Raw genomic sequence first — 15,380 nt, 5'->3', positions numbered from 1 at the left:
GAAACGGAGGGGAACTCAGGTGTGTGAGCTACAGAGACCCGCCCCGTGGGAATCCACTCTCATTGGCTTGTGTCACGCCTACATCGTCCGGGTTGCACCGTTACGGTGGGTACTGCACGCCCCTCAGCACCTGCTAGGTATCCCGAACCCACACTTCGCAAGGTCGAGCTCTCGCCCGTGAATTCCCTCAATTCCTCCCAAATTTTGTTATTAGTGCCCTTGGTTCCTGAATTATGTGCACCTCAACCCGGCACAGATGTCCCTTCTGACATGAAAGTTTAATTTCGGCACTCATAAATCTTATCAACAGTCGCTTATAGGTTGTACATCAATATGAGCGTATCATATAGATCGTCGGTTATCATATGGCGCGACCGCGGTTGATTCCAAAGGCAACCTTTTTTGCCGTCTGAATTGCTCGAGTGGCGTTCCGGGGTCACCTCGCATCGACGTTGTATAGTGGAGGCATACAGCAACACCCTGGAGAATGTTAGCTTGCCGTGGCAACCGGGATATGCGTATTCCCAATACCGTGGGCGTGAGAATGGCGGTGCGGAGTAAATTCGCACTTGGCTTCATAGCGCGCGACATGTATATCATGTGTGGAAGCACCTCGCAATGCCTTTTCTCTCGCATACACCACTCGAACGCCTCATCGCTCTGTCTCGAGGTAGCTAATCTAGGCCCGTTTCCGCGGCACAAATGAGGGATCATAACTCGACCGCCATGTATGAACCTGACACAAACCATCTGCTCTCTCATTCTGTTATCTTGGCGATCCCCGTAGACTTTCTGAGGGTTAGCCAGACTGTTGATAGAGTCGTGAGGGATCGTCATCACCCTCCTCCCTTGTCCGCCTCTGTTTCCTCTGCCATTTTCTCTCATCCCCAGTTTCTCGGCCCTCGTGTCCCTCCGTCTTTCAAAACTTCTTGATGAATTCCGCTAGTCTCAGGATACCTTTGGTCTCTCCTATCCGGGAATCGTTGAATTTGGTCAAGTCCCGCGGTTCCCGCGTGTCAGGATGTGTCTGTACTTAGTGAGAGGCACTCTTCCAAAATATCGTTTCCTGGTTTTGAGTTCTGGACCCTCACTCTCCGATGTGGTTGGGTCCTGAGCTTAGTTGGATAATGCGACCAAAGGTAGCGTGCGGGATCTCTTCGTGGGCTTTGGCATCAGTGTAATGCTGTTTGCCGGTGGCAAATCTGCATTTTCCACGAACCATCATCTTGGCACGCTATCTCCCCGACCCCGTTAAGAGCTGGGCTTGTTGTGAGTAGAATATTATTCCTGCCCGGGCTAAAGTGAAACAGTTCGCCTCCACCAGAATACACGTTCCTTTCGACAGCTAAGAACTGTCGAAACTAACCCTGCGATACTCATAACCCTACATGTTGATTGGTGCGGCACTTTGTGGCGGCACTATAATTGGAAACTCTCTGTAGCAGTGGATAATCTAATCTTCTTTGTGGGAGCTAGCGAGTTATATGTACTCCGTTAATAACTCTTCTTACACAAGCACGAGGCTTTCAAGCAATATAGCTTCTCACTACAAACGCACATAGCATGGTCTCGGGAGAAGCGAGCTACAACACCCTACCAGACTGCAAAGCATGATGATGATATGCACTGCGTGTCTGCTTTATAGCATCCCGGCCTGCCTTCCTCTCATGTAATTTTGCACTTTTAATTCTTTGACGCTAAGGATAAAGAGTAGCAGGCAGCTAGACTCGCACCCAGTCTGGCAGGTGGCGGGCATTTGCTACCCTTTCGCTGACGGCACCATTACAACTCATGAATCGCGGGTGATTGTATTGTGCTAGCTGAGAATTCGTCATTGCATAAACTGGCAATGTCATTGGGCTGCATCATGTCGTCAATCGATCGAAGGTGCCTTGGGCATCAGCTACCCCCTGGTAGTATCATGCGTTTTCACCAGCCACATCCACGACACTTTGATAAGAACGCGTCTTCAAGTATGTATCGGTCGTGTTCCATATTGAATATCAATGTTTTGATCCAATATAGCATCTACTTCCAACCTCGTAATACGTATTATCGGTGGACGCCAAAAGCGCATTGGCGAAATCCGATTAATTCGTTCGCAATGGTATAGCCCGATTGTGAGTACGAGTACCCTTATAAGTCGTCCTGTTTCAAAGTTGCTGACGTCGCCGGTTCCGGCGGAATCTGGAAAATCCAACTCCACGACTGCTTCACGGGTTTGGGGCGCCACTCGCAGTATCAATTAGGAACCGGGTGATGCAAATGTTGTGCTTTTCGAGGCATTCAGCTGAAGACATTCAACTTGCGTCCTGCCATCCTTCTCAGTATCAATGGCTTACAGCCCGTTGGCTATTGTCGATAGGGCTTCTAGCCTCTAGGTGGTCGATCATTTTTGGACGATCACATGACTTTCATGGTGCACCCTTGCAAATTACGCGAACCAATCACCCATCCCCATGCATTTCAGGGAATGGAGGACTACATACAGCAACTTTCTCGTGAATTTGGGACTCAAAGTATAGGGGTGTGACTTGATAGCCCACGCATGGTTATCATTCTCCAGTGATACTCCACGGACATTTGCACTCCAAGTACTTATATATACAAACCTGAGCTCCGTATGTTATTTCTTGACGATATCTGGGCGTCGTCGGATCTTACAGCTGGCTCGGACTTCCACATCCTTGCAGTGAAGTGACGTGTTTCTCCCTTCGGCATACGACGTATCTCCAAGCTCGGCGCTCTCTCATCGATCGTCCACCACCCAACAATGTTCCCTCTTCAGAACAACTAGTAACACAACGTATCTACCGTGCGTTTCGGTGTACGTTCCCCGACATACCGTTCATTCGATGAAGGATTCCTGCCAGATACTTCAATCACTCGTTTCAATATAGCTTGCAATCCCCTTGGCTGCCAGCACGCCACGCGTCTATTCAGGGTCAAAACAATAATCCTCGCTTGTGTTAATCGCAGACACGTCTACGGGAATGAAGGCTGACAATATTCTTATTCCAGTTATCTTCCGTATGCATGTGTCATACATTTGTGCGTCATATTCGGTTTTGCTGTTTGATAGAGCGAACAGGGATAGCCAGCTAGGTAGCTTGCCGCCTTGGATGAATATATCTGGAGGCGTGATTTTAATTCGTGCGCATTGCGCGCTGCCTGAATACTTCATATTTGCGTGAGGTAGGACGGCAAGCTAGCTGAGGCGCGACTCAGAAGGGTCGGACCTGGTCAAGCTTTCTGCATTGTATATATATACACGACTTGAACTCGAAGACTGCAGACACGGCCATATGCTGGGGCGTTGGGATGTAATGGAAGTGTGTCAAAACAATCTCAAGGACACCACTTAGCCAAGCAAAGTCCCAAATGGTAATGTTGGAGGTCGCACACAATGGTATGTCTTTGGTGCATGGACGATGAGGAGCCCCCCGCTATGCATGCCAATAGCGATGGTTTGCCGATCACGCGAAACCTTCCAAGTGGATATGATGTCGCCTATATAAGAAGGGGCAATATAATGAGGGGCTCCGCATGCTCCGATAAAGACGTAGATGCCGTTAAGTTCATCGTGTTTGACTTCGGCAAATGAACATTCGTAGCGAATGGCGGTTGGATCGGAAAATGAATCCATGTGTATGTCGAATGAACTGGAGTGTTTGCGGACAGAAATCACTTCTCCAGTCACCACATCCCAGATTCGTACCGTGTTGTCATCTGATGCCGAGGCTAACCTGGATCCATCAAATGAGAATGAGACGGTTTTGACCTCGCTAGTGTGCCCTTCGAGCACCTTCAGTTCTGCCCAAGTTACCGCATCCCATATTCGTACAGTCCTGTCACTGGATGCTGATGCTATCCTCGATCCGTCAGATGAACACGACACCGAGTTGATCCAGTGGGTGTGCCCTCGGAGGACCCTGGTTTCTTCTCCGGTCATCACATTCCACAATCGTACTGTCTTGTCATCGGATGCTGAAGCTGCTCTACGTCCATCAAATGAAAACGAGACAGAATTGACCGCAGCAGTGTGCCCTCGGAGGACTTTGAGTTCTTCCCCGGTCACCACATCCCAGATTCGCACTGTGTCGTCGCCGGAAGCCGAGGCTACTCTCGACCCTTCAGATGAGAATGAAATGCAGTTAACTCCACGAGTGTGTCCTCGAAGAACCTTAAGTTCTTCCCCGGTCGCTGCATCCCAGATTCGTGCCGTCTTGTCACGGGATGCCGAGGCTACCCTGGATCCATCGGGTGAGAATGAGACCCATTTGACCCAATCGGTGTGTCCTTGGGGGACCTTAAGATCCTCCCTAATGATTGCATCGAGGATTCTCACTGTGTTATCATGAGATGCTGAGGCTATCCTGGACCCATCAGGCGAGAATGAGACGGAATTGACCCAGTCACTGTCTCCTCGGAGAACCTTGAGTTCTTCCCCAGTCACCACATTCCAAATTCGCACTGCCTTGTCCATGGCTGCACTGGCTATCCTGGATCCATCGGATGAGAATGAAACCGAGTAGACCCAATCGGCGTGCCCATGGAGGACCTTGAGTTCTTCTCCCGTCATAGCATCCCAGATTCGTACCGTGTTGTCACGGGATGCTGAGGCTAACCTCAATCCATCAGGTGCAAATGAGACCGAGTTAACATAGCCAGTGTGCCCGTGGAGAACGTTGAGCCCTCCCCCAGTCCCTGCGTTCCAGATCCTAACCGTGTTGTCACGAGATGCTGAAACTACCCTGGATCCATCGGGTGAGAACGAGGCCGAGTTAGCCCAGTCGGTGTGGCCCCGGAGGATCTTGAGTCCTTCGCCGGTCACTGTATCCCAGATCCGTACTGTCTTGTCGCTGGATGCGGAGGCTATCCGCGATCCATCAGATGAAAATGAGACGGAGTTGACCCACTTGGTGTGCCCTCGGAGAATTTTAAGCTCTTCCCCAGTCACGGCATTCCAGATTCGTACTGTCTTATCACCAGATGCTGAGGCTAGCCTCGATCCATCAGGGGAGAATGATACGGAGTCGACCCACTTGGTGTGTCGGAGGACTTTGAGCTCTTCCCCCGTCACCGCATCCCAAATTCGTACCGTCTCGTCAAGGGATGCGGAAGCTACCCTTGATCCGTCGGTGAGAATGAAACTGCGTTGACTTCACCAGTGTGCCCACGGATCGTGTTGAGGCAACCTTCCCATCCAGAATCGTGCCCTTGCACCGTTGGGAGGTGTTCAGAAGATGATTCACGACCTTGTCTTTGCGGAGGCGGGTCAGGGGGATCAGACGGAGCCGAATGGGCGATATGTCCAGCAGAAGCTGAAATGACTCTATGGTATTGGTATGCAAAACGACGATGTTGCAATAAGAGTTGGAGTAGAATCTTCCCCAGATTCCGGTGTTGTGATTGGTTCTGTGGGCTAGCATTACATATCTTGCCGACAATCGGCTAGTCAAATGTGGATCGCATACCTCACACCACGTAGTGACTTTATCTAATTCAATAAGAGCATTCTTCGTTGCCCCAAGCAGGCTCAAGAGTTCTAGCCATTTTATTGCTGATCTAGCAATGAAGGTTTCCAGTTTGTTGATTAACTCTGTTGAAGGGTTTTCAACTTCCGCTATATGGAGAAGGCCATATAGCGCAGCATATTGAACATCAGGGGAGATTTTTGATTCGATCCTGAGAGCGAGGTTTGGAATGTTAGAGTTGAGTATTAAAGGGTTGGGGAGTTGAAGAACATTTCCCTCCGGTAAACCGTCAAGGATTTCGATACAGTACTCGGTAATACGAGAGTGAAGATCGTTCTTTTCTAGGTGAGTGGCGAATGAAGAGTCCGTAATCCACTCTAGAATGTCATGCGAATGTTGACGTGCATCCAGGCCCTGCGCTGGGTAAGCGATCTTAGCAAGAAATGTCCCAATCGAATGAGGAAGCCATCCTCTTGGCTTCACAAAGTCCAATGGTTGCCACGGAGGATTAGAGATCTGTTTTGGGATCAAACTGTAAACAACAATAGCACGCCGCGATACAAAGAACACATACGGAACCTTGGCTTTGTAAAGCCGTCATGATCTGATGCTGGATTAACAACGCTCCAATTGAACTATATCACATATGCCGTACCGTGTTGGGTGTCACATTGGTCGCCACTCGTTCAGATATTCTCCCTCGAATAAGAGGTGCTATGTTGCGGGCAATCGACCCCCCGAACGTGTAATGCCCATCTCCTGAGGTTCCGAGATGCTCTTGCAAAAGTGAACAAAACATCCAGCAGTTTTCCTAGAGCGATCATAGTCATGAGCTCCCTTCATGGGTCTTATCGCCACGGGGTCATACCGGCCAGACTTTATACTCCAGCAGTTCTTCACTGACAATGCGAAGATAGACGCCAAAATCACCGAGAAAGGGTTGTTTTTTGAAATTTTGAATGTTCTCTCGGCTCGCCTTTCCTATGAGAGCTTCTTCAGACGCCGAAAGCTGAGCCTACAAATGCATCAGCGGTACATTCGGCAGCGGATCGGGGGCATGCAACCTCTCACCACATCATGGGCGCGAGTTTTACCGAGTTTTTGCACGAGTGAGAGAAGACTTATTCCAGCTCTTCGATCGATACGTAGCCACATATCCCTTTTCCCCGGGCGGCGCAACTGGAGGACAAGGAAGCGATGTCTGACAAAGTTTATGTACTGAGAGAAGCAGGAAGTGCTGATGATTCTCGTCATTTGAAGCCATAGATGTTTATCGATAACATTATCACAAAGATCCTTAAGGGAATATGATCCCCCAGAGCTCCGAATCGATAGAACCGATCCATTCGAAAAGGTGGAAAAGACGGAGAGTGTGGAAAAGTTAGCATTGGAATGGGGAGAAAAGGTACGTGCTAGAGTGCCTGTGGTGAGGTGGATACTTTCATTATCCTCGATTGGCTCAAGAACATTCAAGCCGGATGCTGTCCCAAAAAAACTTTCCTGAGCAGGGCGAGGAAACAACGATACCGTCACATCAATGCCGGTGGCGGATAATCGGGCACCAAATAGTCGCTCACAGGATGCTGGTCTTCAATCTCTCCGCTTCTTTGAGAAAAAATGATACTCGACAGCTCTCCACCAGATGTCAGCGCATTACGGATCAGCGGAGGATGACCAGAATCGAAATCTTCATCAATTTCTTCAATACATTGGAGAGACATCTACTAGATAAGTGAAATAACGCTAGGACTCTAGCCTGGCTTCCACCTCGAAAGCTTGGAACACGTACCATTGATGGTGGCGACATGCCTTCAGAGATCTGGACGCCAGCCATTATGTAGTTGTCGTTGTTTATTCTGGATATTTATCCTGCAAACCATGGCTGCTCGCAGGCACGGGTCGGGTAAATACATGAAAATAAAGTGAAAAATAAAGAGATAAGTCCGATTTGGGTATGTTTGCCTGTTCTGCCCAAGAAATGCCCCAAACACTGCTCCACTCTCAAGTCGTCGCGTATGGGTTGTCCGATCTTGGGTTGGCAATGTCGAAAATCGTTAAAAGCGAATGTCATGTCTCGGGGTTTCCCCCATCTACTCGGTCACTCCTCTTCTCATATGCACCGCTCGCTGACAGAAAACCTGCTACCCGCTCAATGCCTTTCCCCTCTCCCAGGAGGTCGGCAAGGATCAGATTATTTTCGCTGTCTGATCCCGGTAGAAGCTGTACACAAGGCATTCCAGAAGTATGTGTTGTCTCGTTTCTATGAGTTCTCCGCAGATGCAACTGGGGTCCTCTTCTAGGAGGAACCGTTTGTAGTATTGTCCGATAGAGGCATGGCCAGTGCGGATTTGTACAGGGCAGCTGAAAGATCTGCGGGATAGTGATGTGAAGCGTTTGGTGGGGCGAAGGTGTGGTTCTAAGCAGTTGCATATATAGTATTCTGATGGTACCCGTTGTTTAGGGTCCGTGTTTCAGTAGGAAATCCATTCGATCTCGTAGCGGCATTTGTTTAAGGTGCGCGTAAATGCCGCTGAGGCGTTGAAGGAGTATTCGGAAGGGGGTTGGAGCCTCTTTGGCCAGGATGTCAGCGCGTTTGTTCCCTTTTGACCTGGGACCCATTTGATTTCTATGCGGCAGTGTGGGCGTCTATCTAGCAGGTCCAGAACGGTTTCGCGGGATCGTAGTGGTTGTTGGATATCTAGGCCGGGGAGGTTTCCAGCATGCGTTGAAGGGCCCGGCGTTGTCTGAGAAGGTTGAGAGGGTAGGTATGTCCTCTTTCGAGAAGTGCTCGTCGAGCCAGACTTTGAGGTGTTCTGATCCCTGCGCCAGACCTTCCATTTCCGCATCATACACCTCTACCCTTGGCCCTGCTCCCCCTTTCCCTTCGAGAATGACATTCGCGCAGTGGTAGGCTGCGAACCCGTATCCTATTTTTCGAACGCCCTGGTCATACGCGAGTGATCCGTCAGTGTATAGTAAGTGTGGGTTTTATCAAGTTTCCATTTTTTCCAAACCGTCTTTGTGTTCCTTCGCCCAGGTTTTCCTAGCTGATACCGGTATTTCCATTTTCACCCTCCAACTAGGTCGTCTATTGTTCTCGCCCGTGGTGGTTCTGGCCATAGGATTGTCGGTTCCATTTCGATATCGATTACGTAATTCAGGTGTGTGGCATGCTCTTCGATCCATTGGGCAACACTTCAATTTCTAATGCACAAGTTGGCTGTCATGGCCCTTCCTGCATCCTCCGAGTCCGCAATGAGTACGGGGACACACTGCCTCCACTCGCCCAATCAGATGCCATTGAGAACGTTACAATTCGCCAAATACCTCACCTGCCCAACGGTTGGGGAAGCAACGCAGGCATGACCATCATTCGCACGATGCTCAGCTCTCATCGTACATTTATAACGAGAGGATAGACTAAGCTTCATGGGTTGGCCTAACAGGCGGGGGATACCATTTTTGTCTGTGTGTTTTTTCGTATAATTTGTGCTACCAGGGACAATTGGGTGCGGCCGCAATATTACTGTATGCTAGAGCAGTCAGCAACTCGGAACTAGCCAACACCCCAGCAGCACAGTTCCGACGATTTCATCCAAATATCCTATTCGAGGGCATTCCTTTCCAAGCGCCTGTCTAATTTCCTCAGCGCGCCAGCATTTCGAAGTTTGGAATCTCATCGCTCTGGAATGTATATGACAATCTTGTTCAACTAATGCTGCAGTCCTGGGAGGGGCAGAGACGCTACGAACTGTTCCGAATGATCAGAGAACATCGCGAAGAGAGGTGAGGTTGGCTATGGGTTCGTGCTTGAATATATGGCCAGTGAAAGAATGAGGAAAATGATTCGTGTTAGCTGTGGCGCAGACGCGCAGCTAGACTCCGTTGCGTAGAGGCATGTTCATAAATTCTGCATGAGTGTGCGTATATCCGCTAACTCATGACCCCTTCCAAGACGTTCCAACGGAACAGCCATACGGCATATAACTCCGAAGATAATTTGCATAGATGTCAGGGTATTCAGAACGAAGCTGATGAGAGCATAATCTCGCCTCTTCACCATATCGAATGCTTCTGCATAGCGCCCCGCGCGTGAAAGTATCTTGGATAGATCCCGCAATGCCCAGGCTAAATCAGCGGCATATGAGGTCGGATGAGTAATGTGTAGAGAACGCCAAAGAGAAATGGATTCTTCGATGAAGGGCACTGCTTTAGCGGGACAATCAAGGTAATCGAATGAGAGAGCAAGATTGTGGAGTGATTGAGCCAAATCTGGGTTGTATGACGTGGGATGAATAGCAACGAGCTCGTGCCGGAGCTTGACACTCTCTTCGATCACTGGGAGTGCATCGGAATGATGCCCAGATTGTCCAAAGATATCTTGAGACTGTTGAGCGATAGAGCCAAATCTGGGTGTATGACGTGGGATGAACAGCAACAAGCTCACGCCAGAGCTTGACACTTTCTTCATCACTGGGAGGCCTCGGAATGACGTCCCAGATTTTCAATGATATATTAAGACTGTTGAGCGATCGAGCCAAGTCTGGGGTGTATGATGTGGGATGAACAACAACAAGCTCGCGCCAGAGCTTGACACTTTCTTCAATCACTGGGAGTGCCTCGGAATAACGTCCCAGATCATCCAATGATATATTAAGACTGTTGAGCGATCGAGCCAAATCTGGGGTGTATGATGTGGGATGAACAGCAACAAGCTCGCGCCAGAGCTTGACACTTTCTTCAATCACTGGGAGTGCTCGGAATAACGTCCCAGATTTCCCAGTGATATGTAAAGACTGCGGAGCGATCGAGCCAAATCTGGGGTGTATGATGTGGGATGAACAGCAACAAGCTCGCGCCAGAGCTTGACACTTTCTTCAATCACTGGGAGTGCCTCGGAATAACGTCCCAGATTTCCAGTGATATGTAAAGACTGCGGAGCGATCGAGCCAAATCTGGGGTGTATGATGTGGGATGAACAACAACAAGCTCGCGCCAGAGCTTGACACTTTCTTCAATCACTGGGAGTGCCTCGGAATAACGTCCCAGATTTCCAGTGATATGTAAAGACTGCGGAGCGATCGAGCCAAATCTGGGGTGTATGATGTGGGATGAACAACAACAAGCTCGCGCCAGAGCTTGACACTTTCTTCAATCACTGGGAGTGCCTCGGAATAACGTCCCAGATCATCCAATGATATATTAAGACTGTTGAGCGATCGAGCCAAATTTGGGGTGTATGTTGGATCAACAGCAACGAGCGCGCGCCGCAGCTTGACACTTTCTTCAATCACTGGGAGTGCCTCGGAATGACGTCCCAGATTTCCCAATGATACATAAAGATTGTGGAGCGATCGAGCCAAATCGGGTGTATGATGTGGATCAATAGCAACAAGCTCACGCCACAGCTTGACACTTTCTTCCATCACCGGGAGTGCCTCGGAATGACGTCCCAGATCATCCAATGATATCATAAGATTGTTGAGTAATTCAGCCAAATCTGGGGTGTAGGACTCTGAGTCCGCTGACACGAGGCAACGGCAGAGGGTTACGGAATCTTTTGCCAACTCATGTGCCTCCTGAAATCTTGAAAAGAATGCCAGATTCTGTCTCACTTCGTCAAGTACTTGGATCAACTCATGAATGTCTTTCTTTGAATTCCGATCAACACTCAACTGAAAGTGAACAAGACTGAATAAGAATCCCTCATAAGCCTCACTGATATTCCATACCTTAGCCCACTCAGGAAATGATGATACACTGATGTACCCTTCTGTTCTCACGCAGACCTCCACCCAGCATGTTATATGCTGTTCTGAAATGTGAGAACCGATCCACTGAGCACCTCTAGTGGCTCCTGAACTTTATTGAGGTGGCACACGGTGTACCGACATGAGTAACGGAGTTGTTCCGACAGCATCTCTTGAGGGATGCGCGGGAGTTCATCCTTTTGGCCCAAATATTCGATCAGCCCCAAACCCTCCACACAGCAAAGATCCTTATTCAAGATCTCGGTACAGCGCAGGGCCATTGTGGCATTCACCCTTCTCATATCCACCATGTAACGATGATCAAGTGATTCAGGACCGATTTGGCTTGTGAGAAACTCGCGGAACGACTGATGAATGATGCGGATCGGTGTGTCGGAATTGGGGACCCCTAATAAGAGGGAAGCAAGTTCAACCAACGTGTCGCGGACGGAAGAGTTTAAGAACGGTGACAAAATTGCATCCCATGCCGCAATAGACAGCGGTTGTTCGGCAATCAGGATCGCCCCCATAACGATGGGATAGTCATGCACGAAATCCTCCTCTCCCCAGCCACATTTATCCAAGATGGTCATATACAGCATACCCATCACTCCTTCAGGAGAATCTGTTGATCGAGAGGTACCTGTGTTGAGCAGCCTATCCAACGTTTTCCTCGGTTCTTGGCCAACCTCACATAACGGAAGACAGTGCTGATCCAGATGAACAAGCCACCAGCTTTTTCCGATATGTCTTCAACCAATGAATCTTCTTCCTCGAATCCGTCTTCGCAACCAGAACGATCACCCTTTAGACGATGCAGCTGCATGCGGACGTAAACAGAGCAGTCTTGTTTATTGGCATTATCCAGGATATCTATGCCGGACCGGTCGATGGGAAAATTGGGTGAGAGGAGACAATTCACGAGGTAAGTTGGTCTTGACGTGACAAAGAACTTGATGTTGGATGGTAATTTTGGTGCTTCTTTTCGAAATATATCGGCAAGGCGTTCGAAGTCTCCCGGCTCACACTCGTCCAAAGCATCAACAATTACCACCACGGGATCGCCGAAAGCCCTCCAACGGAGAGGTCCAGCCACGAGCCTCTCGAATTGTACCGAGAAAGATGCAGTCGCGAGGGTTGGATCATCCCTAAGAATGGATGTGATGGAGGCACAGTATGAGGGATCGCGCTTTGCTAGAGATCGAGCCATGCCACTGAATAGGTGATCTGGCCGTGACTGCTCGCCGGCTTTGAAGAAAAAGGTCAACAACAGTAACCCTTCGCTCTCGCACTTCGCCGCGATTGAATGGGCAACGGATGTCTTGCCAGCGCCGGCCACAGCTGTCAACAGCATCACCCGTTTCGTGTCGTCCTCCATGTTGCGACACCAGCTCATGATACAGTCGATAAGACGTGTTCGGGTGCCCTCCAGGCACGCCTCAGCTGGGTCATGATGGGCGATGATCGGATATCGCAGTTCGCTCAGAACTGAGTCACTCTCTGAACGGCTTTGGTTATTTACTATGTCTGTTAGTTTGGCACCAGTCGTTAGGCTAAATCTCAGCTACATGATCCCGAACGATTCAGGATAGTAGAGGAACAGCAATGCGAGGAATAATTACCTGAAATGATGCCAACGCTTTATCGAGGACTTTCTTGAAGTCATCAATCCTGTCCGAATCCTTCAACTCTGAGAGGTAGTTGGTAACAGCGTACCGCTTCTTCATTTTTGTGAGGATTGGTACGATTTCGGCGACGATCTGGTTTAGCGCGCTGTGGGGTGGCACGTAAATGGGATAGCCGACCGACCGAAATCAATAGCACGCACTCGTTCAGCTCTTTGACATTCTCTAGCCAAGGTTTTGCCTCTTCCGTTGAAGTGTCATAGGATTCGATGGCCGCTAGTACTTTTGCTACAACATCAACCAAATATTTCCCAAATTCCTTCCATTCTTTCCTATCCGACTTGAACTTCTGCATGTTGCGAGTGATGAGCGTTGGTTCCTGACTCATAACCCATCACTTACTTGGATCTCGCCAAAGATGAAGAGGGTGGCGCTAGTGGGACCTTTTAGGGGAGGGAATGCATCGGATGCAGCATTGATGGCTCGGAGAATTGGGATCGCGAAGTCACCCCCTGCTGCTAGAAGGCGATCGACATCCCGTCTGAGAGCGTTGGCCTTCTCCTTGAGCGACATCGTCGACAGGGGACAGACCGGTGGAGCGGTGGGAGTGAGGCAAATATATGCTGCACTGCCCAAGAGCCATGTGAGGTACCGCGCCTTTCATTGGGTTGTTTATGGAAGGTGAACGTGAGTCCATCTGTTGGGGAGTTTTGATGCTCAAGATATTGAAATCCGCCATTGAGAAGAAAGGGGGGATGCAGGATGTCAAACTCGATCGTCCTGGTTGCGCAATAGCGACAGGACGAGCACAACTTGAAGCAACGTCAATTCTGGATCCCGAGTTGATGATTCATTGCTCAAGACACGTGATACCGAGCCGAGAGCACTAGCGCCAACCACCAACATAACACATCCACTGACGTTGTGACTTTTAGATCGATCCATCAGAGTCCCGTTTCTTTGAACCGAACAATGAGCACGTCTCTTCTTTTCTGACTTTGACTCCACCCACGGTCGTTGTACCTCCCACTCATAGCTCAGTCGCTCTCCGCCTCTGACATACTCCACGCTGTATCATATCTATCCATAGGGAGTGTTCGCTTCCCTCAGGATTAGGGAAAAACAATACTTACTTGTCTGCCTTGCCCCAGTAACTAGATTGGAACTGAAGAACACGGCTGCGAGAAGTGTTTCCTCAACAAGGTCTAACACTCACACCCACCTGAAACAACAGCTACGAAATCCACTTTGTTCCGATCAAATCTATTGGTCTCTCGTTTCATCGTGCTCATTCTCCGATCTCTCGAGGGAGGGTGGGGCCCGGACGAATCGAATCGAACCGCATCAAGCAACCGACCGATTGGCTGCGTCCAAACCACGATTATCTCCTCGACGGCAACAACAGGAGCCCAGTGAGGAACATTCACCTGACCATTGTTGGAAGGCCATAAACGGTTATCTGTGATACCTACCAATTGCCAATACTGAGCGTCCAGCTAAGGAATGATGCACCACGATAGCAGCTACAAGCGATAGACCGAAAGCAGTCTTACCCACCGTATTGCGCGTATGAGGTCTTTTGATTTGAAGACCCAAGTCCCCTTCGAGTCCAATCTAGGAATGCACCCGATGCAGCTTTACCCGATATGCATGCTCTACGCGGTCTATCACACACACGAGTATACTCCCACCTATCATCTTCAGATGATAACTCACGGAACCTCCATCGCCGTAGTTGTGGCAACTACTTTCACTGAACGAGAGATAAAGTGAGCGAACGTTATGGGCATGTGCATCAAGAGGATGTTGCCAAGCAGCTGGGGGACTTGGCGAGTCAATACTGGTGATCCGCATCTCACGAGTCGAGCAACCGGTAATTTGCACGAGATTTCCGTCAATAGCGAGAACAAGCACGCGAAATGCGACGAGTAGCAAGTACCCTGTATAGGATTCGGAGGGCAGTCGACGTCCATTTCCCCTAACTACGTCCGCGTCTTGGCATGCAAGAGTGCAGGTCACAGACTCGACTAACCCGTGCGTATTGCGGTGATTTCACGAAAAGATACTGGTGTCAACAGGCATACATACTAGTCCTCGATCTGTGAGCCATACATAGCGTAGAACAGTTTTGTCTGAACGACCTCCGACTTACAAGGCTCCAACCACGGATATGGCCACAAAAGAGAAAAGTCAAATCACTGTTGGGGCGTGATAGATATAAGCAGGCCATACTTAGCCTCGCTTACGCCACGAATCAACTATTCTGTTGTTAAGGTTCCAACACTTGTGAGTTGTAATTGATATGCCAGAGTAGAGATGCCCGGCCGTCGTAAGTTGATTCTTATGTCCAGAGTAGAATCCCCATGTATCAAGTTAGAGGAGATCTCGAGGCTATGGTGTGAGTAAGGCTGGATTTTCGCATGCCATTCATCGACTGCTATGGTTGGTATGAGCTAGGTGATGTGCAGCGCCGGCAGTAAGCAATAGCATCCCACCACAAGTGGAACAACCACGATTCAATGATTTCA

At 49.3% G+C, this 15,380-nt stretch overlaps 3 protein-coding genes across 3 annotated transcripts; all 3 read right to left on the bottom strand.

Annotated features, from left to right (window-relative positions):
• Positions 1-73: 73 nt before the first annotated feature.
• EI90DRAFT_2181994 (uncharacterized protein) lies at positions 74-1,083 on the bottom strand. The gene has a single exon (XM_039052661.1). The coding sequence runs from the start codon at positions 883-885 to the stop codon at positions 343-345; it is 543 nt and encodes a 180-aa protein (XP_038912139.1). The 5' UTR covers positions 886-1,083; the 3' UTR covers positions 74-342.
• A 2,278-nt stretch (positions 1,084-3,361) lies between these two features.
• On the bottom strand, positions 3,362-7,311 carry EI90DRAFT_3129065 (WD40-repeat-containing domain protein; the record flags this gene model as incomplete). Its single annotated transcript, XM_039064153.1, has 9 exons — positions 3,362-5,124; positions 5,181-5,418; positions 5,478-5,993; positions 6,052-6,081; positions 6,133-6,288; positions 6,346-6,492; positions 6,549-6,977; positions 7,055-7,198; positions 7,267-7,311. The coding sequence occupies 9 exons, from the start codon at positions 7,309-7,311 to the stop codon at positions 3,362-3,364; spliced, it is 3,468 nt and encodes a 1,155-aa protein (XP_038912138.1).
• Positions 7,312-9,241: 1,930 nt separating this feature from the next.
• Positions 9,242-13,448, bottom strand: EI90DRAFT_3073466 (uncharacterized protein). Its single transcript, XM_039061443.1, has 11 exons — positions 13,255-13,448; positions 13,056-13,201; positions 12,850-13,000; positions 11,917-12,791; positions 11,308-11,884; positions 10,871-11,218; positions 10,520-10,750; positions 9,925-10,273; positions 9,538-9,857; positions 9,456-9,508; positions 9,242-9,424 (listed from the first exon to the last, which is right to left on the bottom strand). The coding sequence occupies exons 1-11, from the start codon at positions 13,423-13,425 to the stop codon at positions 9,379-9,381; spliced, it is 3,267 nt and encodes a 1,088-aa protein (XP_038912137.1). The 5' UTR covers positions 13,426-13,448; the 3' UTR covers positions 9,242-9,378.
• Positions 13,449-15,380: the final 1,932 nt, after the last annotated feature.

This window comes from Cantharellus anzutake (assembly GCF_015039405.1).
Source record: "Cantharellus anzutake strain C23 chromosome Unknown EI90scaffold_54, whole genome shotgun sequence".
Lineage (NCBI taxonomy): Eukaryota > Fungi > Basidiomycota > Agaricomycetes > Cantharellales > Hydnaceae > Cantharellus > Cantharellus anzutake.
The sequence above is the reverse complement of the archived record's forward strand: the minus strand, read 5'-3'. Positions and strand labels throughout refer to the sequence as shown.